The sequence below is a fragment of the Amaranthus tricolor genome, chromosome 1, assembly GCF_026212465.1.
Source record: "Amaranthus tricolor cultivar Red isolate AtriRed21 chromosome 1, ASM2621246v1, whole genome shotgun sequence".
Classification (NCBI taxonomy): Eukaryota; Viridiplantae; Streptophyta; class Magnoliopsida; order Caryophyllales; family Amaranthaceae; genus Amaranthus; species Amaranthus tricolor.
Window position 1 is genome coordinate 37,259,775 of NC_080047.1, and position 21,765 is coordinate 37,281,539.

Sequence of the window (21,765 nt, forward strand, 5' to 3'; positions counted from 1 at the left end):
TTGATCGGGCAGGTATGTCTAACTGCAAACCCAATCCCAACTCTTATTACTACTGCTACCAAACTTAGTGCTGATTCGGAATCTCCATGCAATAATCCTACATTGTATCGTATATTGGCCGACGCTCTACAATATCTAACGTTCACTGTTTCACATTTTCAGACATCTCTTATGTTTTACAGCAGGTTTGTCTCTTCATGTATGATCCTAAAGATGAACATATTGCTACTCTTCATCGTATTCTTTTGTATGTTAAAAATAAGCTTAATTATGGCTTACAGTTGTACAAATCATCAGTTTCCTTCTTAATTTCCTATACAGATTTTGATTGGGGCAGTTGTCCTGATATTCGTCACTCTACATCTAGCTATTATGTCTTTGTTAATAACAATCTTATCTCTTAATACTATGGTATCTAAATGCTAATGTTGTTTCTAAAACTTGTTGGCTTCGCAATTTTTTACTAAAACTTTAATTTATTGTTACGTCACTTCTTCAATTTTTTTTATTTTTCACTTTTACAAATCCAATCAAGCATTTAAATTCCAACAAATTTTACGTAATTTAGCTAGAGAATTACTTGTGAAGGTTTATGATCATTTTTTTACTACTCTAATTATTTTTTGATAATCTTTATTTGTATTCAATACTACTTAAAAATATGATATTAGAAGATAACCGAAAATTCTCAACAAAAACACTTGTTTGAAGATAAAAATTTTATTTATTACAATAAAAATAAGGAAAAATTTATCATGAATAATACGACATTTTGTTAATTTTCATACGATAATACTAATTTTTGATTAACCATAAATAACACTAACTTAGGAAAGTTTTTCCTAAAATAATACCAACTTTAGTTTATTAACTAATTTACCAATTTTTTTTGTCATATAATCTCTAGTTTAATATGTTAAGTATATTCTAGAAAAACACCCTTTAAGTTGGTATTATTCATAATTAATCAAAAATTAGTATTGAAAATAAACAATAGATTGTATTACTACTGTTAATTTTTCCTAAAAATAACATACTTCACAAATTTAACACTAGTACTCTTTCTCATTAACAAAATTTACGCTTATGTGATGCTTTGTATAGGGGTTTAACTCGAGCTTAGGCTTTAAACATCTTTTTGTTCTAACAAAATGCATTTTTATAAAGTAAATTTCACAAATACTATAAATAAGCAATTAGAGGGCCATATAGAACAAGAAAAGGCATGCAAGGAACTTCTTTGTCTCTTGCATTCCCAAAGAATGAAAGTTCAATAACCAGTAACCACAATACAGTTTCCAAATATAGGCAGAGTTAAACTTCAAAGATCACTATTACCATCAGAAATAGTAAGCCATTGTTTCTCCTTGCCACCATCAATCCTATTTCTACGTCTATACATCGCATCCGAATACGCGACCAATGAAAGATGAATCTATCTTGTCATGACGACAGAACGTAGCAAAAGACTTGATCCAGGTTCCTTCTGAAGTTTCTTCACTACTTTGATACTGGTTACTGTGTCGCATTCACTGGTGATTGACTGCGTTGCAAAGCTAATTCGTTTTCTAGCTGTCTCTTAAGGAAATTCTGAGCAGTTTTATTCACTATTTGGAAGAAGAAATTGAGGAGAACAAGCCAGACAACAGTGTTCCAGATTGAAGCCAAAGAAAGACCCCAATTCTTAACCTACAACATATAATTTCAAATGTCATTTTGTCGATGGTTTTCATTTGCGATGCTTACAGAAGTCTAATCAGAGCAAACAATAAATGTCCTGCTCGGAAGCAGGGTCTAGGTGAGAGAAGGTGACAGACAATCCATACCCGTACTCCCTTCCTAGGGAGGACTAGAGGAATGCGGTCGGTTTTACACCCAAACAAGAAGGAGCAAACGATATGACTGACAACGTTTTCTCAAGAGAACTACTTGCAGAAAAAAGAACAGCACAAGCAATAACAAGGCTAAAAAAACAAAATAAAAAATAATACTCCTCCAATCCACTAGTAATTTCCCATTTGCTTTTTAGACACTATTCATGTCTTATTCTAAATTTGTATTTTACTATTAATCAATAAGTTAAAACATAGTCAAGTGGGATATTGTTTTATTCATCTCAATGCAAGGATTATTTATATCAATTTTTCATAATTTTTAGTTATGCACAATTAGAGATATTAAGGATTGAATAAGTGCATTAGATAGAGTGCATAAAAGCAAATGAGACATTACTAGTGATTGGAGGAAGTAATATAAAATACAAAGTACCGAGAAATTTCACAATTAATCTGATCGTGTCAGGTGGGAGACAAATGCAAGGACCTAAATCAAACAGGCGTAATTTATAAATTGCACGATAATTGACAAATTTGAAAACCCGAAGGGAAATTTGCAATACCAAAGGAAGAATCAAGATATATACCTTGACGTTAGAACCCACGGGTGGAGCAGCTATAACGTACTTGTCTTTAACAGCATGCAATTTTGCAATAATTTTAGGCATCACAGAGGCAACTCCAGGTATATGGCTAAATACCCAAATAAATTCATTCTCTAACCAATCCAAAAGCTGATTGTTACACACTGAGATAATAAAAACTGTCTGTACATAGAAACATAGTTAGAGACGAGAATGATGAAGGTACAAACTAACAAGTAAAAGCCTCGAGCAACATCTTGTACCAACCTGAATATGGGTCTTTACAATTGCCTTTCCCACTACAGTTGCAAGGAAAAATTTCCAGAAGGGTATCCCGAAATGTCCACACATTATACCAGCAACATCATACAGAGGATTTGGCACCTAATGAACAAACATCACTTCCTTGTCAGACTCTAAATAAAGCCAATTTATGTTAATTGAAGTAGACCACATAAGGAAAACAAATCCTTGTATGTAAATGGACTTGACTTTATTTTTTATAAAAGGGGCGAGCTTTCCAAGGGTCATTCTACTTGTAGATAATTAATGGGTAAAGGCGAGTTTTTAAAGGGTCAAAGTTATTAATTTAAAAATGCCTTTTGGAGGGCAACAAATTGTCTAATATATGAGCTTTTACAAGGCACCTTTGACCAAATGTATGCCTTATTTGACTTTTAATTTTTAATTGGAAAGCGTTAAAAAAAAAAAAGAAAATATCAAAAAAATTAAAATAAATTTATAGGGAATACAAAAGTTAAAACCATAATATTAAGCAAATATTTCAACAATTACATACAAAAAAAAAAAAAGAAAAAAGAAAATTCAAACAATAAGAAATTCCCTCCCTTCATCGCCATTAATAGAGTTCGTGGGGGCGGGGAAGGAGCTAGGTAAGGGAGGAGGAATTGAACAAAAACAGCTTCATCCCCTTCCTTCATCGCCACTAATAGAGTTCATTTACTATTCCTTCTTTCAAGACATCATACTCGGTGATTATGATGATGACAATTGAAGGAAACATATGTAGCATACTCAGTGCGAGATTAGTGTTCATTTATTGCAGCCTAATGGTGATGATAGAGGTGTTAATGAAGATGGAAGAAAACATATGCAACAGAGAGAGCTTGTCGGGGTCTCGGGGATGATGATGATGCAACTGATGATCATGTAGTTGTTGATGATAATGGTGGGAAGTTTTCGGGGAGGGGTAGTTGTCAGGGAGGGGGATTTGTTGGGGAAGAGAGTTACCGAGAAGGGGGGCTGACCTGAGGGGTGGGGTAGAGGGGACGGAAAAGAGAAAGAGGGTATTTTAGGTTCTTTTTGTTTTTTATTCTATTTTTAATTGCTCTTGATTTCTTTTTAGTTTTCCTTTTGTTTGAGGAGTAACCTATGATTTTAGGTTAAAAAGTGACCAAGTCCTTTAAAAACAAATGCGCATAAATGGTGGAAGTTTTCAACAGAAAAGTAAAGGTGAGAGTTTCAGAATCGGATCACCTAAATGTGGCAGTTTTCTTTTCAATTTTCCTTATTTTTAAGCTCTGCTCTCTCTCTCATGCTTACTCTCAAAACCCTGAAAAATTGGGATCATCGAAATTGGACATCTCCTTACACTATCGCAAAAACATGTTTTTCTGAGTCAAGTATTTTATAAATTCTATGTTTGCGATAGTCCAGATGATTTCTTATTCTAGGGCGTGATTCAATTGCGTATCAATTGACGGATTTTATTTTGTTAGTTGTGTTAATCTATGTAATGAAAAATGCAGTAGATGTACTTTTATAATGTAATAATCCAAAACTTTTCAGAAATATGAGTTGCTAAATTCAACTTTTAAAAAGCAGTTCTGATACTTGGTGTTCAGAAATGTTGATGAGATACTGAAATCAGCCTCTTTGTACAATTATTATTGACTTTTATTATAGGAAGTTTTGGCGTAAATTGCTTGTTAGTTGTTATACAGAGAAAATTATTCTATTGGCATCATGGCATGCATATTCTAACAGCCATGTGTTTATAATGATCATTGAAAACTTAGTACAATATTTTTGGTTATAGGACCGTCGCATTTTGGCTTGAGTTGAATCTAATCCAAATTGTTTAGAGAAGATGGAGCGAATCATTCAATTAGAAAAGATTATTAAAAATATCAAATAAATATATTGGTTGGGTCAAGTCAAATGGGTTGTTAACCCGGCCAGACCCGGAATATTTTTGGTCTGACCCAACATGTCCCAACCCATTAAGAAATTGGCCAAAAGTGGCCCATTGAACACCTCTAGATAGAACTAATCCTATTAAAGTGATGCAAATTTTTCATGGTCTGCAGACAAGTCATTCAATGCAATTGCTTGCACTCAGTGAAGTAGGAACTCAAGAGGCCCCTCCCACAAGCCAATATATTCTACTAGATGATGTATTCGATAGCTGGAAAACAGTATGCCTTTTAAGTCTGTTAATCAGTAGCTCAAGGGTTCATGCAGTTATGGCAAAACATAAAAAATGTTAAAAGAGATAAAGTGGAGCAGGCCAACTAACCGAAGCTAGCAGCAAAATGGTCCAGACATTCAAATACTGAGAGTGAGACATGAACCAACGTTTCACTTGATTTACACGCTTTCCAAAAACTCCATTATCTTCCGGAGAAGATCCATCCAAGTCCTCAATCTCGTCCAATTTGCTTCCTGATGAACGGGCTGCACGAAGATTTGGATGAGCTTTAAAACAACTTAAAGGAACCCCCCCCCCCCCCCCCAAACACTATCGTACAAGCACTTGGAGTGTGTGTAGAACGATAACATAACATGAAACAGAAATCCCACAACTGAACTTTCATCCAAGATTTTACAAACATTGATAATATTTAAAGAGCATCAAGTGTATACAAGGACCAAACAACAACATTCAATTACCCCAACGTCATGTAATGGCTCCCACGTAGGGTTTAGGGAGTCGGATGTACGCAACGTTACCCTTGTTGGTGATAACAGGTACCAAACAAAATTTGGGAGAGCCAGATAGCATTAGTAACAGAGAAAAGTGATAAGGATAACAAAAATAAAAAGAAAAGACACAATCAGCTCAGGTCTCACAATCTTAGAGCAAGCAACAACATTTCCACAAGGCAAAATTCTAAACCAAAATACACAAGAAAAACCTTTTAATATTAGGAGTAATATCAATTAATCTCCTAAAGACTTCCCAGCAGTCAAAATAAAAGCTAAAATTTTGCAATAACAAATAATATCAATTGAAATCTATATTATCACTGAATTTATAGAACACGTAATAGAAAGTCAAGTTTTAGAAGCTTGAACGCATGACTATGAGGCTCTGAACAATTTGCCAGGTTCTGTTGCATAACATCAGAATTCTACCTACGCAATAGAGACCTTTATCTAACCTGTTTTGTAGAAATATGACCTGTTATAAATTATACCATGGCTTCAGATAAGTTTAGATAGTAAGGTTCTTTCACCTAATGAACTTTATCCACCAGAAGTTACGTTTCATCAAGCAAAATCCAACAAATACACAACTACGTAAGTTTAAATGAGGTCGGATAATCCTTCAAAAAAATAAAGGAAAAAACAAAGTTTGGATGGTTCAAACAAATTGCATAGACAATGGGTACCAAGCACATATAATTCTCATTCAATAATAGAAGGCTATAAAATCAAGAACAGACACTTAAAGTGAAAATGCATACAGCTTATGAGATGAAGATTATACCAGCCCTTGAAATGAAATATGGTGGAAGTTCACCCAATGCCGTCCCAAGACCCCATAGAACAGCTTCCAACTGGATTTGAGGCAAAATGCTGCTAAGAGGTACTCTTAAACCATTAACTGACTCAAATAATGGAGGACCGAATTCAGAGCAGTCCTTATGAAGCCATGATGGACCTCGTTTGAATTGTACTGTATCATATGGAGCACTTTTCAAATCAACTCGACCGCATTGCATAGCTTTTAAGGTAAATAGGGTAATATGTGGCCCTAGATACAGAACAAAAGTGTGCAAGCCAGATCCTGGTAGGAAAAAGGAATGCACTAAATCAGTGAGCTGAAAGGAATACATATTACTATAAATTTCAAGTTTTGGAAGTCCATGACTATAGCTGGTGTTCAATAATAAGGAAGTAAATATTTATAATCCAGCTACGATGACATACTGTTTAACCACCAAGCAGTTATGTACAAGTATAAAAGGGAACTACAATCTCTGGAATACATAGAGGAAAGCATAACTAGTATGCTCGTCAGATAACTATGTCCAGTTCCTCATTCAATTTCTTCAAAACACGGCCACCATATATTGCAAAGAACAAACACAAAAAAAAATATTCATAAGCATATGGACATACCCAAACCAATAGAAGATGCGACGCCAAGGGCAACCCACCACAATACAAACTGAAAGTACTGGAGAACCTCCTGGACATGCTGCAAGAGAAAGCAACAAATACAAATGAAGTAAATAGTCAACTTTTGTTTCACTAAATTTTGAAATAATAAAAATCATAGATTACATAGCTCCTACAGATTTCAAGCAACCAACATGAACTCACTAATGCCTAAATTTCCCACGGATAGCTCAAAATATAAATTACCTTTTCATGAGACCCTTCAATAGTTGCCAAGAGAACTCCAGAAAACAATACCAAGATACTCAAAACTAATAGCCAACCACCTTTGGCCAAGAGATAGACAACGGATTGCTTCACATAATCATGAACGGCCCAAATAAAATATTTAAATGTTTCGCATGGTTTTGAAGTCAAAGTCAAAGAATCAAGCTGTTGTTGAAACTCCTTGCATCCTGAAAATAGCATATACTGTTAATCTTTCATTAGAAAACAAACCCAGAAAAATTCATTCTTTCGAAATGGACGTCCAATATCTAAAGACTATAAAGACTACTGAACTGACTACTGAAATTAGTTAGTGTTTTGACAAAATGTACAACGCTAAAATTGAAGACTTGACATCCATCAAAAGCAAGTGCCTTGGGGCTTTACCCCACCACAAACAAAATATCAGATCCATATTCTCATTATCTACAAATTATACTAGCAAAAAAAACTCAACTGCAGAAATTGAACAGTTGCAAGGCAAGACAAATTAGCAGAAGAATAAATTTCAAAATTATTAAAGACTTCCGAAAAAGCCAAATGGAAAAGCAGACATTAACAATCAGACCACAAAATGTAGCACTTTGTTGACCATGAAGGAGCCACTTAAAATTAAATACAGGAAGCTGAAATTGAATCGTAAAAGAGGCTCATGTGATGAGAATATGAGAGAGACGAGGAAAAAAAATGAATAGTTTCGAGTGATTTGTAACTTCTATATAAGGAATGTATAGCTAGTAAAAACATGGAAAAAGTATAATAATTATCATAAATGTGACAACCAATACGAAAGCAAAATCGAGTTTTGAAGTAGTAACTCTGCTCTTAAGAAACAAATTGATATGGATAATGGCATGACTGAATGACGAAAAGAAGACTTTCAAAGAAGTTTAGCGACAAAAAGCTAATTCAAAGACGTAATTTAAAATTCAAAAGAACAAGTTTGAAGTTCATAAAATGACAAGCTAGAACAATATAAGATCATAAAATTCAAGACGCACTACAAAGTTCAATTTACAACTAAAACTAAGCACAAAAATGGTTAACTAAAAGTTGGACAATCATATACAATATTAGTTTAGATAAGTATAAGGGGTTTCAAGTAAAAAGTAAATATCTTCAAATAAAATTGACGGAAAAAAACGATCATGGTTAATTTCTTATTAGCTAATTATGTTTTACTCCTGTGTTTAAGACACATAGGAAGCTGCCAGCCCTAAGTGTGATTTGCACCATTACACCATTTACAACTATGCCTAGCCCCTAAGAGATCTAATAAATGTTCTAGTCAAGTAACATAAACTGGAAACAATTCTAAAGCATTTATTTTCTAATGGAAAATTAACATCAAATGTGTCCAATTTGTATTTGGACTAACCATGCTCAAATTAGTAATGAATCCAAGATCTAGTTGAATTGCATATGATCCATTGACTTGTATGGGTTGGGCAAATCAAATCAATTCCTTCCCAAGAACAATGCTTCAGCATAATTTTTGACCAAAGGACATTTGGGCAGGGATGCAAAGTAAAAGCATCATCCTTACAAAATCAAAAATGAAGCTTTATATTGCAAGTAAAAAGAAATGGCTCATTTAATTTACCCATACCCCATCCCCACAAGATCACTAGTATAGAAAAAGGAAGACCCAATCTCCCTATGAGCGGATAGTTAAGCATTTCTAAAAATTACTTCTTCCACACCAAAAATAATAGAATGTATTAATTTACTCCTTCCAAGTAGCTGAAAGGTAATGATACAATTGCTCACATAAGTACTAACTATTCAAAAATACAAAATCCATATCCCTACCCTTTGGTGCATATATCGTATTCCAAGCAAACAACTTTTGTTCAAAATCCGTAGATTTAACAGCAATAGATTCATTACCAATCCAAAGTAACCATAAATTTTTTTTAAGTTCCAAAATTATAAAAGCAACTCCAACGGCAATAAGAAAGTCATAACTTATAACTTATAAGGGTGGATTGTCTCCAGAACAGTATGTTTGACCAGCCCGCGTGCACAAAGGCAAATCTATCCACTATGAACATCATCATACCAAGTATATCCCACTCATGGGCGAATCTATGGAGATGCCAATGATATCAATTGAGTATTGACATCACTTAGATAGAATATAAAAATAACGTCAAATCGTATAGTAAGATGTATAAGTAGTGATTCTCCATATAACAGGTATGCAATTCAACTCCCAATCCTTCCATATTTTTACACAAGAATCACATTCTCCCCTGTAATCTTAGTTGTTCAATTTAAAGCAATTAAGAGCCCAATAAATTCCCAATACCAGTAGTTTTGAGAATAGAGTCATCACTCACCGGGTTATTAATTATTCATATCCCATACCTATTCAAAGTTCCATTTACTTTTTGATAATACGTGTTACTAATTATAATTCGTCAAAATAAACATTATTCTTGTTGAGTGTTGTTCTTGATGTCAATAGTAGTGACTAGTGAATAGTGATATTAAGGTCACAATGGTATTGATATCAAATCTTTTCCTCTTCTTTCTTTTTTCATTATTTTCTACGCATCTCCACCATGTCTTTTAACGTCATTTTACTTTAGCATTCTTAATTTTAGATGTATATGTTGATTGTTGACAACAATAAGGTAAGGGGTAACTATGTTGATGGGATTAATATATGAGAATCTTGTTATCACTCATTTTTTTTTGTTAGCTAGCATAATTATAAATTTGGCAAGTATATATTTGTTACTTTAAGGGGCTTAAACAAAAAATTTGTTTAGGCCTCAAAAAATTCAGGACCAAGGCTGCTACTATCCAAATAGCATAATTATAAATCTGGTAAGCATAGATTTGGTAAATAAAGATAAATTGGTAAAGTTAAAAGGATTCGTTTCGAAATCGAAAACTGTCAAAAGATGAAAATGTGCACAGCTTTCAAAATATGAAAACTCAGCGTTCACAAGTATTTTAATCAAACGATAAGTGATGTTTTATATTTAAATTATCGATATCACTTAGATTTTCTTCCCACTCATAGAAATCTACCCACTATGAACAACAGCATAAAAGTTGCAAGTACCAAGATTACTACATAGCTATAAATCGATCAAACTCTACATTATCAATGAAATCAATCATCTATTGAAATCAAAACCCCCAAAAGAACATACACTTAAGGGCAATATTTCTCAATCAAGTCTTGTCTTACAATAATATAGAAATTTTCCAACCCCATACTAGATAACTATGAATCGATCAACCCTAAAAATGTCAATAAAGTCAATCATCTATTGAAATCAAAACCCTCAAAGAACTAAACTTCATATTAAATATTTCTCAAGAAAAAATAAGGTTCAAGTCTTTTCTTAGTAAAGTGTAGAAATTATCCCAAGGCCAGATTCAAATCAAAGTCAAACTAACCTAAACAAATTACCCAAATCAGATTAATCAAAACTAATTAAGATGGTAACCTGAGATCGGTGATTTTGAATCACTGGACGACGAAGAAGCAGAAGAATTAGATGAGTTGCTGAATTTTTTCTTCGAACCCATCTTCAACTTTTTGGTTCCAATTGAAAACCCTATAAAATTAAAACATCACCGATTGGGCAAGAAAAAAATAGAACCCAGATGATGATTTCTTCTGTTAGAATTGAATATCAAACCAAAATCAAAAAATAGTAGATCTGTAGATCATTTATTGAAATTTGTATTATATAGAGAAGTAGATCTCTACAAGCAGAAGGAACCCAGTTTGCGTATAAGAGTGAGGCAGCAAGGCTGATTTATCGGCAGAGACAAAAATATTTTTCGCAAGTTTATACACTTAAAATTATACTTCGTTTTAATTGCGGTCAATATTGGTATGAATTTGGTACGTAGTTGGATGGATATTATATGTAAATGCAAAAAAAGTAATGGTTACATGGGTGCAACCATTTAGGCTAAATAGTTTGCTATTTAATTTTTTTAATATTTTTATACATAATTTAAGATTTAAAAGATCAAATTCAAGACTTAAATGTAAGACTTAAAAAATCAATTTCAAAACTTAAATCGATTTGGTTTTAATTCTTAAACATGGTATTATAATTTTTTAAAAAAATTTTCAACTCAATACTTAAAAGACCAAATCAAAAGCTTAAAAGACTAATTCCAACGTTATCTTGGATGTGGCTTTTTAAGTCTCAAATTAGATTGAAAAAAATTATATATAATAAATAAAATAAATAAATTATTGTTTGGGCCTTTGTTGATGTTAATGCTTGGAATTGAGAATTTAAGTATTAAAATTGACATTTTAAGTTTTAAAATGGACATTATAAAGTTTGGTTTAAGACATGTATTTGGGTCTTTAATGGGAAGAAATGAGCTGGGCTTTTTTTTTTTAGTCGCATAGGAATGACGGTTTCACAAGAGATTTATTGATAAGAGCAATTGTATAAAAAATCCTACCCGCTATGAGTAGTGGGTAGATTGTGGGTATACCCAACCCATAATCACCCAACCCGCCCCATATCCATTCGTCCTACCTCATGCCCACCAGCCTGTCTTATACCTGTTCGCCCAATATCTACAACATAATAATTTATATTAATTTTGTATATTTTTAATGCAAAACTATTGATAAAAATTAAGATTCATCATTAGCATCATCATCATCGCACCCAGTCCCGCTCATAGAAAACCATGATCAGGGTTTGGGGAAGGAATAATGGCGGCAACTCATACCCATAAAGGAAGATGCGACTAAAGAGTCCTTCGACTCGAGAAAGGTTCTCAGAAATAGATATTCTTGCAACGAAAAGGATTGAGTGAAAATAACTCTGCAAGCTTGCATCTTATACCACACAAGCTTGACTCTTACTCAAAAAGTTAAAAATAAATAAAAGACATATAAATAAAAATAACTACGTTAAAAATAACAATTAAAAGAATTATATGTAAAAGGCAAAGAACAAGAACACTAACATGTAAGCGAGATAAAATTAAGGATATTAATTTTTTTATTATAATGTATGGTTTGAATAAAAATATACATCTAAATTTGTAAAGAATTGCAATTTTATGGAGCATATGATAGACTATGAGTGAATGTAAGACAGGTATAAGGTAGGTATACCCATGATGAGTATACCTGGTTGGCCATAGTCAATAGGAATAGGTTTAAATGCATATCCATGTGGGCAGACGTGGGTACGAAAATTTACCCGTCAAGGGTGGTGGGTAGGTGGTGAATATGAAAATTTTAGGTGAGTATGGGTATGGGGAGGACATACAACAACCGCCCCTCCATTTTGCCATCCCTAATTCTCATTAGTCACTAAGCCATTTTTACTTGTTCCTATTCTCTTAGTTTTCTTTTGTTTTTCTTATGTTTTTCATCTGCAAATTCAAAATATTTTAATTCCCAATATTTTTTCACACTAATCTATAGTAGTTAATTTGTATTTTAATTTCCAATTTAATTTACTTAATTTTATGTACGTAAGTTTATACAGATCTTATAAAATTTAATAACATCAAAACATATACACTTTAATCAATGGAATTAATCTTTATTTTTTATACAATATTTTACGTATCTCTAATAATGTCAAATATGTAATTAATTATTATTTATCTAATTGGTTTCTTTCCAAATTCAAATGGGAAAATAAAAACAAAACGAGGGAGTAAAATATTATATTAATAGGGAAATACTTAAAGAGAATTATATATATATATATATATATATATATATATATATATATATATATATATATATATATATATATATATATATATATATATATATTTAATGAATTTGTTTTAAATTTTTAAGTTCTCTCATCTTCAGATGAAGACAGTGATGATTATGAAAATGATGATCTATTTGCTTTAATTGCACGTGGTCTCACCCAGATCTAGAAAATGAAGAAATACTTCAAATAAGAATGCTCATATTCTTCATGATATCCCTGATGTAAACATTTTAATCCTTCTAAATCTGATACACTAACTTGCTTTGAATATAGTTTTACAAACCACTTCGTAAATGTTTTTTCTAAGAAGAGAAAGGATGACCAAAAGGATGATAAAATTAAAAAAAATTATAAAAGAAAGGAAAAAAAATAAATAAAGCTCTGCTAGCCACTTGGAGTATGAAAATGAATACAAAAATGGGAATATGAATTCGAGTGGTTACGAAAAAGAGTAAGAGTTTGAACATAAATGATATTTGCTAAGTTGTATAGAAGGAGAACGTGAAAACAAGTTCGAATGAGGAATCGACATCGACGAATCGATTGTATACGTAGGGGTGTTTGGTATAAAAAGTGGAAAGGAAATAGAAAGGGAAAGTTTTAAGAAGGGATAAGGGAAATGATAGGCTTATTGTTATTAGTTGTTTGGTATAATTATGTAACAGAAAACATTTTTTTAAAATGTGTTACCGGAGCTTTGTGAGTAAAAACAAATTGGAGGAATCAATTACCAAAAGGAAACGGAAATGGGAATCTAATTATCTTAACAAACGCAAATAATGGATTTACTTATCCGTTTTCCTTACCTGATCCAAAAAATTGCATACCAAACACACTCGTAATGTGTTGAGTTGATTAAGAATAAATTTATGAATTGGGTTATGGACGTTGACTCAAATTAATCGTTCGGGGTAAATTAGCGTTGGTTTATGATGTTTGAGTTATAATATAAATCTATGAGCTTGGATCTAAGTTGGGTTGTACAAACAAGAACAAAATAATGTTCTTAACAACATTGTTAAATTAGGCTGGACTTATTGTGAATGTCAGCATATTAACGGGGGGACATAAGTGGCACACACTTTATAAGCCAAGGAGATATATACCATCCCAAAACCATATGGCAATGGAATGAAGGTTTCTAATAGCTTATAAAGCATGCACACCATTTTTATTTTATCGATGTGGGATAACTCATCCCAACAAACATACTATACTTTTGCAATGTGTGTTTAACCGAAAATTGGAAATATGAGTTCATTTTTAATTGAATAAGGTTGGTTGATTTGAAGTTGATATATATGTGATAAATTTATAAGTTTAGTATTGAGGAACGTTGATGGAATATTAGTATTAGAGTTTAAAGTATGAGATTTGGTTGTGCCAAATTTATAAATGAAAATCATGCCAACTTTGTGGTTGGATAATTAGTAAAGAAAATAAAATTATTTAATGTTTATAAATGTGGCTATGTGAAACACTTTCTTATCTTTTGTACAGATTGTTTTTCAGTAATATTCTTGGTTTACAATATCCATGGCGTAGAGCATATCAATATGTCTTAAGTTGAATTGAAGTTCGAATTAAATAAATAAATAAATTTTTAAAAATATTAATTGAATGTGAGATATGAGAAAAATTAAATAAAACATTAAACCATAACTAAAAATTATCGACACTTGAGATAAAAGGGTATTAAATAAATAGAATGTGTATGAAAATATAAATTCTAAAGGCGTGATAATAAAGCTTTGAAAATTTGATATAAAAGTAATACTAATAGAAGACAAATAATTAGAAGTTTTCTTGCTAAATTGTAAGAAAGGAATACATAGTGAAGTAAAGGAGCGATTAGTTGCAATCAAGCTGTGACTCATTATGAATTCTTTGAACAAAGACTGATGTAGTAGAGATGTAAATGTTGAGAGAGAGGTTAAAGATTGCCATATTATTGACAATATAATATTGCATGAAAACGGGTTGAGGTGGTTTAACATGTGAAGAAAAAGATAGTCAATGCACTTGTGAAAAAGACGAAAAGAGAATTCATGGTAAACCCAAGAGAACGTGAGAGGAGCAGATAAAGATCGATTTGCGTAAGTTACACTTATTTGAGGACCTGATGAGGGTTAGTAGTAATTGGAGGCGGATAATCCACGTCTTAGACATTTGATTGTTTCCGGTCAATTACCTCCATTTGTCCCAATTAGTTATTTAATTATTTACCTAATTTATTTGTGTTGCATATTAATTTATTTCATTCTAATGACTCACTCGTAGTCCAACTTATGTTATGATATTTAGATATCTTTTTTCATGTGGTCTTGGTATCATTGATCTCTCTTTGCAGATTCTCTTAATTTGGGAGTTTATTTGACTGCGTGCATTCCTCTTAGTCCTCTCTTTGGAGAAAGGACGTGAATGATCTGTCCGCTATCCTCTCCACCTGGATCATAACTTTGAGTTGATGACAATAATTATAACTATGACTATGACTAAACCTAAAGTATTTTAACAAAATAAATTTATTTATGTTGTATTTAGGAACAAGTATTTCATTTGAAATTATAGATTTCAATTATGAAATCATAAATAGAGAATTTGAGAATGACATGATTTGAGAAGTAATTTTCAAATTTTCAACTTTTAGTACTTTATAAATAATGGTGGAATTGATTTAAATTCGAATTTGAAAATTTTTAAGTTGTCAATTAATAAATTTAAACTAATTTCAAATTTACAAATAAAATCATCGTTCGCAAACATGACATTATAGAATCGTAAGATCCTACGATTAAATCCAACCAATTTAATATTACTCTAAACAATTCTGAATAATATCTCGGATGACAATTTTGCTACATCCATCCTTTATACCACACATGCGTACCAACCCTTAAGGCACCAAATACAATCGTTGCTCTATTTTATAGTCAATATTGTTAGAGAATATAACACATCATGGGTCCTCAACCATCAGCTTAAGCTTTTGGTTGAATAGATTCCTTGACATGGTATCAGAGCCAGTGTGATAAAAGGTTATGGGTTCGAAATTCAACCACCCCTCATTTAAAGTGGAATATTTAGCACCAGGTATGAGAAGGACCTATGTTGTATCCACACTTCTAGTCCAAAGGGCTCTTGTGTAAGGATGCGTGTTAGAGAATATATCACATCATGAGGCCTCAACCATCCGCTTAAACTTTTAGTTGAATAGGTTCCTTGACAAATATAATAATAATTTTTTTCATATATAGTGTGGGACTGGGATAACAAAAACATAAATCAGATATAGAAACATATTAAGGGTATCATAAATCATAAAGTCATAAAAGTAGTGTTTATTATCCTTTTAAATAAAAATAAAAAGAGATTTGGTAATAATGAAATATTAAAATCTGAATTGAATTCCAAGTCGTCAACATTAAGGGTAGACATAGAATTAAGACGCCTAACACCAAAAGTGGTTTAACTTGAAAGTCACTTTTCCATCCACACTCCACTAACACTCCAATACTTGTAAATCACTACTCACTATATATACAACTAACCACACGCCGCCTGAACAGACCCATAAACACAGACGCCTAACCAACAACAACCCAAAAGCATTAGCCATCAGCGCATCACGCACCCATCAGGCAGATTGAGATAGTGATGGAGTGTGCGGCAAAAGCAGTTGGTGGGCGTAATTTGGCCGCAATTGGCGTGATGATGCAGCTAATGTTGCTATCAGTTGCGGAGAATGCAGCGGTGTATAAGGTTGGGGATGCAGCTGGGTGGACTACTATTGGCAACATCGACTACAAAAATTGGGCTGCTACCAAGACATTTCGTGTTTCTGATGTCATTGGTACTACTCTACATTTGTTTCTTATTCTAAAATTACTTGATAATTTTTCCTTCTTTAATTAGTCTCATCCCATGATAATGAAAAAAATAGTAATTCACCCGTTTCATATTAGTTGCAACATTTGAAAAAATGACACTATTTATTTATCACTCTTAATTTGTGATTAATTTTTAATATATAAGTTAAAACATAATCAAGTGAGATCTTGTTTGATTCGTCAAGATTAAATTAATATATTAGACTACGTAAAAAAGTAAATATTACAAATAAATTGAAACAGAGAATGACCTTTACTATAGTTGATGGAGAAAATTTGGGTTGGAGCCATATGTCAAAAATAAAAACAATATTAAAAATATTGTGGCGTGATACAAATATTAAAATAAATTTATGGAAAATATATGTGAATCATGAATATTAAATGTCAAAATCAAAGATGATTACGGCATTCATACTTTAATTTTGATTGAAACAAAACTATTTCTGTTTAAATATGTTTTTTTATTGGATTGTTTTATTAGCATTATATTCCAAACGGGATTCAACTTAATAAGCGTATTATAATTTATATAAATTCTTAAATGAAACGATTATATAATTATACCATTTTTATTAGATTGATCTATGTATATTTAGTGGTTAAACTCAACACTAATAATTTAAAAGTGATCAATTATAGTTCTAAACTAATTATATGGACTTGTCTAATGGTAAGATGGTCTCATATAAGACGAGCTACTTAATTTTTTGAGTTGATAAAGATGAGGACAAGCTATGGAGTTGGAAAACATGTTTCTAGAATTTAGAAAATAGATCTGAGCAATTCAAACAAAGAGGAGAAAAATAATCTACAAATAAACTCAAATAAAATTGATTAATAAAATCAATTGATAATAATAGAATTTACTTCTCAAAATTATAAAATAGTATATTCTTTTCTTTTTCTCGGATACGAAACAATTCATTGTAAACATGTTAACAGAACTGTTGAGGTATGAAGAAGCAAGATAGTGGGGCGGTGAGGATGTTGCTTTCATGTAATTATTGTGGATTTGTGTTGCTTGTGTTGCTGGATCGGACAATTATGTTATTTTCCTTTTTATACGCATGCACTTTACTCTTGTGGACAATATTAAGTAATGTGATAAGTGTGTTTTTGTACCATTATTTACCAAAAACAAAACACTATATTGAGAGACGTGTCCAGGAGGGTGGCTAAAAATGTGACGAATAAGGTCACTTGAATAACAGAATTTGACTAGTCTTTTGAGATATCGTCTTTTGAGAGATATATTTCAAATTCAGTCTATTAAAAATTAATACATACTTATCGTAGTTTTAATGACTACTTATCGTAGTTTTAATGACTACTTTAAATATTTTAAATGTCTACTTAGACCATTCTTAATATCTAATACAATATTTTTAAAAATATATAATAGGCCGACCTAAAAATATGATCTTTCAAAGAGACCGTCTTCTATAAGAATTTATGAAAGGAATTAACTCCAAAGTTTTTCTATTGATTGATACAACCAACGATTTAAAATATGTTTACCAATTAAAATGACATATGTACTTTTCAACTTGTATGTAATAGGCCCATTATTTGATGTTTTATGTTGAGGCTTTTAAAAAGTCAAAGTGCAAATGGAATGAGAAAAGAATATACTCTCTTTGTCTCCTTACTAATGTAATAGCCTATAATTGTACCAGAATTAAAAAAATAATAAAGATAATTAAATTCTATGGATATAATTAAGTGTAAGAGAAAATAAGAAAAGATATATAAATAAGAATTAGAGAAAATAGTTAGGACATCACTCAAAATAAATTTGTTGTAAAGTAAAAAAGACGAATCAAAATAGAAATTTAGCTTACTCATGGGACCTATTTTCGCATTAAACTCTTACAACTAATGTTATTAATTCAAACCAAAATATTTTTTAAAAGTTTTAAGTTTGTTTGTATTTTGTTTTTTTGCTATGTTGTCATTGTAAACAAGTCCAAAATTCAAGCTTATTATTTGATACATCATAAGAGATAACTGATAATTTATTGTCAATTTTCTAACTTTTTTAACTTTTAATTTCTGACTTCGTTGCTGAATACAATCAAAGTGTACTTGAACCCCGTGATTGTTGTCGCTGCATGCTCTCAAATTTACAAACAATTTTCTTTATCCAACTTGGTTAGTAACTCCATGAACAGCTTCATGAGTGGTTATGAAACTTTATCTTTCCAGTTTCATCCGTGCATCAACATTTTCAAACAACTTCAATTCATTTCCGGCTTTTTGTTGTCTTTCTTTACATCTCTGTTTGATCTTTTCCGGCTACTACATCCTGTTTATATCAGATATCTGTTTTTAAGGTCTATTTGATTAATGGTTGAAGTTTTTGACTAGTTGGTTGTTTTGCTAGTTAAGCTAACTCATATTTAAAACAATTGTTATGGAGATTTTTAGTAAAGTTGTTGGTTGATAAATGAGAAATTTTACTTTTTGCTTAAATATTAGCTTTTCTACCGGCTTAAAAGTTAAAACCTATTTACCAAATGCTATTTTTTGTTGTGGCCAACCAAAATGTCACTATTCAACTAAAAAGCAAATAAAAAAGTCATACTCAACCGAAAAGCAAATAAAAAGGTCGAAGGCAAAACGTAGACGTAAAGGGCTAGAAGTGTGGATGCAGCATAAACCATCCTCATAACCAGCGTTAAATATTCCATTTTAAACGAGAGGTGGTTCAGATTCGAACCTGTGACCAGTGTGACCTCTTATCACACTGCTTCTGATGCCCTGTCAAAGAAACCAACTTAACCAAAAGTTTAAGCTGATGGTTGAGGCATGATCTGTGTCAAAAAACCAACTCAACCAAAAGTTTAAGTTGATAGTTGAGGCCTTAGGGTATGTTATATACTCTAACACATTCCCTCACACGAGAGTCCTTTAGGCTAAGCGTGGATATATACAGTACATGTTTTCCTCATGGCGTTTAATATTCCTCTTTAAATGAGAGTGGTTGAGATTCGAGCCTGTGACCTTTTGTCATACTGACTTTCTGATACAATGTTAAGGAACCAACCCAACTAAAAGCTTAATCTCTTGGATATAACTTGTTATTGCAATTTAATAACTCTCCTGCATGATTCAAAATGGCAGTTTTCCAATACAATCCTCAATTTCACAACGTAATGCAAGTGAACCATGAAGGGTACAAAGCGTGCAATGCATCATCCCCAATTTCAACCCACACGACAGGAAATGACACCATTATAATCACTAGGCACGGTCATTACTTCTTCCTGTGCGGAGTCCCCGGTCACTGTCAGGCAGGGCAGAAAGTCGACATCCATGTGCTCCGCAGTACAACCTCTTCGATCGCACCATCTCCTTCCGTAGCTGTTGCTTCATCGCCCATTAATCCGGTCGCTAGTGCTGTGTCTCCTGGTCCTTCAAATCATGCCCCTGCTGTAACATCGTTTGTGCCACTACAGGGTATTCTCAGTATAATGACTGCAATCATGCTTGCATTTTATTTGGTACAAAATGAGTGATGTAGTAACTTCCACTGTCAGTTTAAATTTTGAGTATCTTTGATTTTTTTTTGTCTGTTGATAAGGATTTAAATTGCAAAAGAACAAATCTTGTGAATGTTGCTAGGAATGATATCCAATGTGTTTTGTTAAAGTTGATTGAATGATTACCATTGATATCTATGTTGAAAATTTAAAGAAAGCTGTATGGCACGGTCATAAAAGTAAAATGTAAAACTACTATGTTGTTTTTTTCTTTTTATATTAATTAAAAGTTATAAAATAATTTAAATAGAGATGCAAAATAATTAAAGCTTAAAATTTTATTAAGCTTCTATATAAAATAATACAACAACACTTTTTTTTATAATAATCATATCATATCATACATTCTAATAAAATATTGCAAAATGACAAATGTCATGACAATCATACATTCTAATAAAATTATTGAAAAATAACAAATGTCATCCTTAGAAGAGTCATGACAAATGGATCTATATTAGTGAATGCAAATTAATTACATGGTGATATTTACCTAATTTTGGAATTTGATTTTTTAAATTGGAGCAAAATTAGGTAAAAATATTTATATAATTTATAATAGCGATTCTATATATATACATAACCTAGAATTTGATATATTTAATTGAATGAATGTATTCGATAAAATAAAGAAAAAAAAAATCATACATTCTAATAAAAATGTTAGAAAATGACAAATATCATTCGTAGAGGAGCCATGACAAATGAAATTATATTAGTGGATGCTAATTGATTACATAATAATATTTACCTAATTTATAATTTGATTTTATTTAAATTGGAGCTAAATTTGCTAAAGTTTTTATAGAATTTATTATAGCAATTCTATATACATTACCTAGAATTTGATATATTTAATTGAATGAATGTATTCGATAAAATAAAAAAAAGTAACATATTGTTTTAAAAAAGTAAGACAATATCTTCCATTCGTAGGATTATTTATACCCTTCGTCCTAATATTATGCTTTACTTTTATTTTACATGCAAGTCGAAGTCTTAATATAAAATATGATCATAAAAGTACAAAATAATAAAAAGGTGGATTTTGTGTGTTTCTCGTCATGTTTTTTTGTATGATTAGGATCTCGATTACGCCATTATTATACTAGATTATTACTAAAAGGAGAGAGATTTATTGGAATAAATTAAGAGTGAATATGCAATTTAGGGTTTCCAATTTCTCCATATTCAAAATCAAATATGAAAATATTAGTTTGGGGCTAAATGAATTGATTTCCACATGATAGAGCTAATGACAAATTAGGTGTCTTTTAACAATGAAACTATATACTCTAGAAGTGGATGAATTAAGGGCATGTTTGGTTGGTTAATTTTATTGGTATGGAATGGTATCACAACCCATTCCGATGTTTGGTTATGCATTTTTACATTGGGATCTCATACCTAAAGGATTCTCATACCATTCCATTCCTTAGAATCCCATACCCTCCTACCCCCCAAGTTTCAAACTCCATTCCCCCCATATACAAACCCTAATTCATTCTTCCTTCTTAAAAATCCCTCTCTTCCTT

The 21,765-nt window shown here is 31.7% G+C and overlaps 2 protein-coding genes across 2 annotated transcripts; one reads left to right on the forward strand and one right to left on the reverse strand.

The window, feature by feature from the left end:
- Positions 1 to 1,041: 1,041 nt before the first annotated feature.
- Positions 1,042 to 10,913, reverse strand: LOC130816050 (vacuole membrane protein KMS1-like). Its single transcript, XM_057682625.1, has 8 exons — positions 10,522 to 10,913; positions 7,034 to 7,242; positions 6,788 to 6,866; positions 6,153 to 6,452; positions 4,959 to 5,116; positions 2,687 to 2,803; positions 2,423 to 2,602; positions 1,042 to 1,689 (listed from the first exon to the last, which is right to left on the reverse strand). Exons 1-8 carry the CDS (start codon positions 10,601 to 10,603, stop codon positions 1,516 to 1,518), a joined length of 1,299 nt encoding a protein of 432 aa, XP_057538608.1. The 5' UTR covers positions 10,604 to 10,913; the 3' UTR covers positions 1,042 to 1,515.
- A 5,286-nt stretch (positions 10,914 to 16,199) lies between these two features.
- On the forward strand, positions 16,200 to 20,387 carry LOC130816057 (mavicyanin). Its single transcript, XM_057682639.1, has 2 exons — positions 16,200 to 16,648; positions 19,812 to 20,387. Exons 1-2 carry the CDS (start codon positions 16,453 to 16,455, stop codon positions 20,204 to 20,206), a joined length of 591 nt encoding a protein of 196 aa, XP_057538622.1. The 5' UTR covers positions 16,200 to 16,452; the 3' UTR covers positions 20,207 to 20,387.
- The last annotated feature ends 1,378 nt before the right edge of the window (positions 20,388 to 21,765 follow it).

Bases quoted from the DNA above. Each gene is read 5' to 3' on its own strand.
- LOC130816057 (XM_057682639.1), top strand. From the start codon at position 16,453: ATGGAGTGTGCGGCAAAAGCAGTTGGTGGGCGTAATTTGGCCGCAATT. The intron at 16,649-19,811 runs GTACTACTCTAC...TCAAAATGGCAG, and splicing joins TCGTGTTTCTGATGTCATTG to TTTTCCAATACAATCCTCAA.
- LOC130816050 (XM_057682625.1), bottom strand. From the start codon at position 10,603: ATGGGTTCGAAGAAAAAATTCAGCAACTCATCTAATTCTTCTGCTTCT. The intron at 7,243-10,521 runs GTTACCATCTTA...TGCTATTTTCAG, and splicing joins TTCAAAATCACCGATCTCAG to GATGCAAGGAGTTTCAACAA. The intron at 2,603-2,686 runs GTTGGTACAAGA...TTCTATGTACAG, and splicing joins TTGTAAAGACCCATATTCAG to ACAGTTTTTATTATCTCAGT.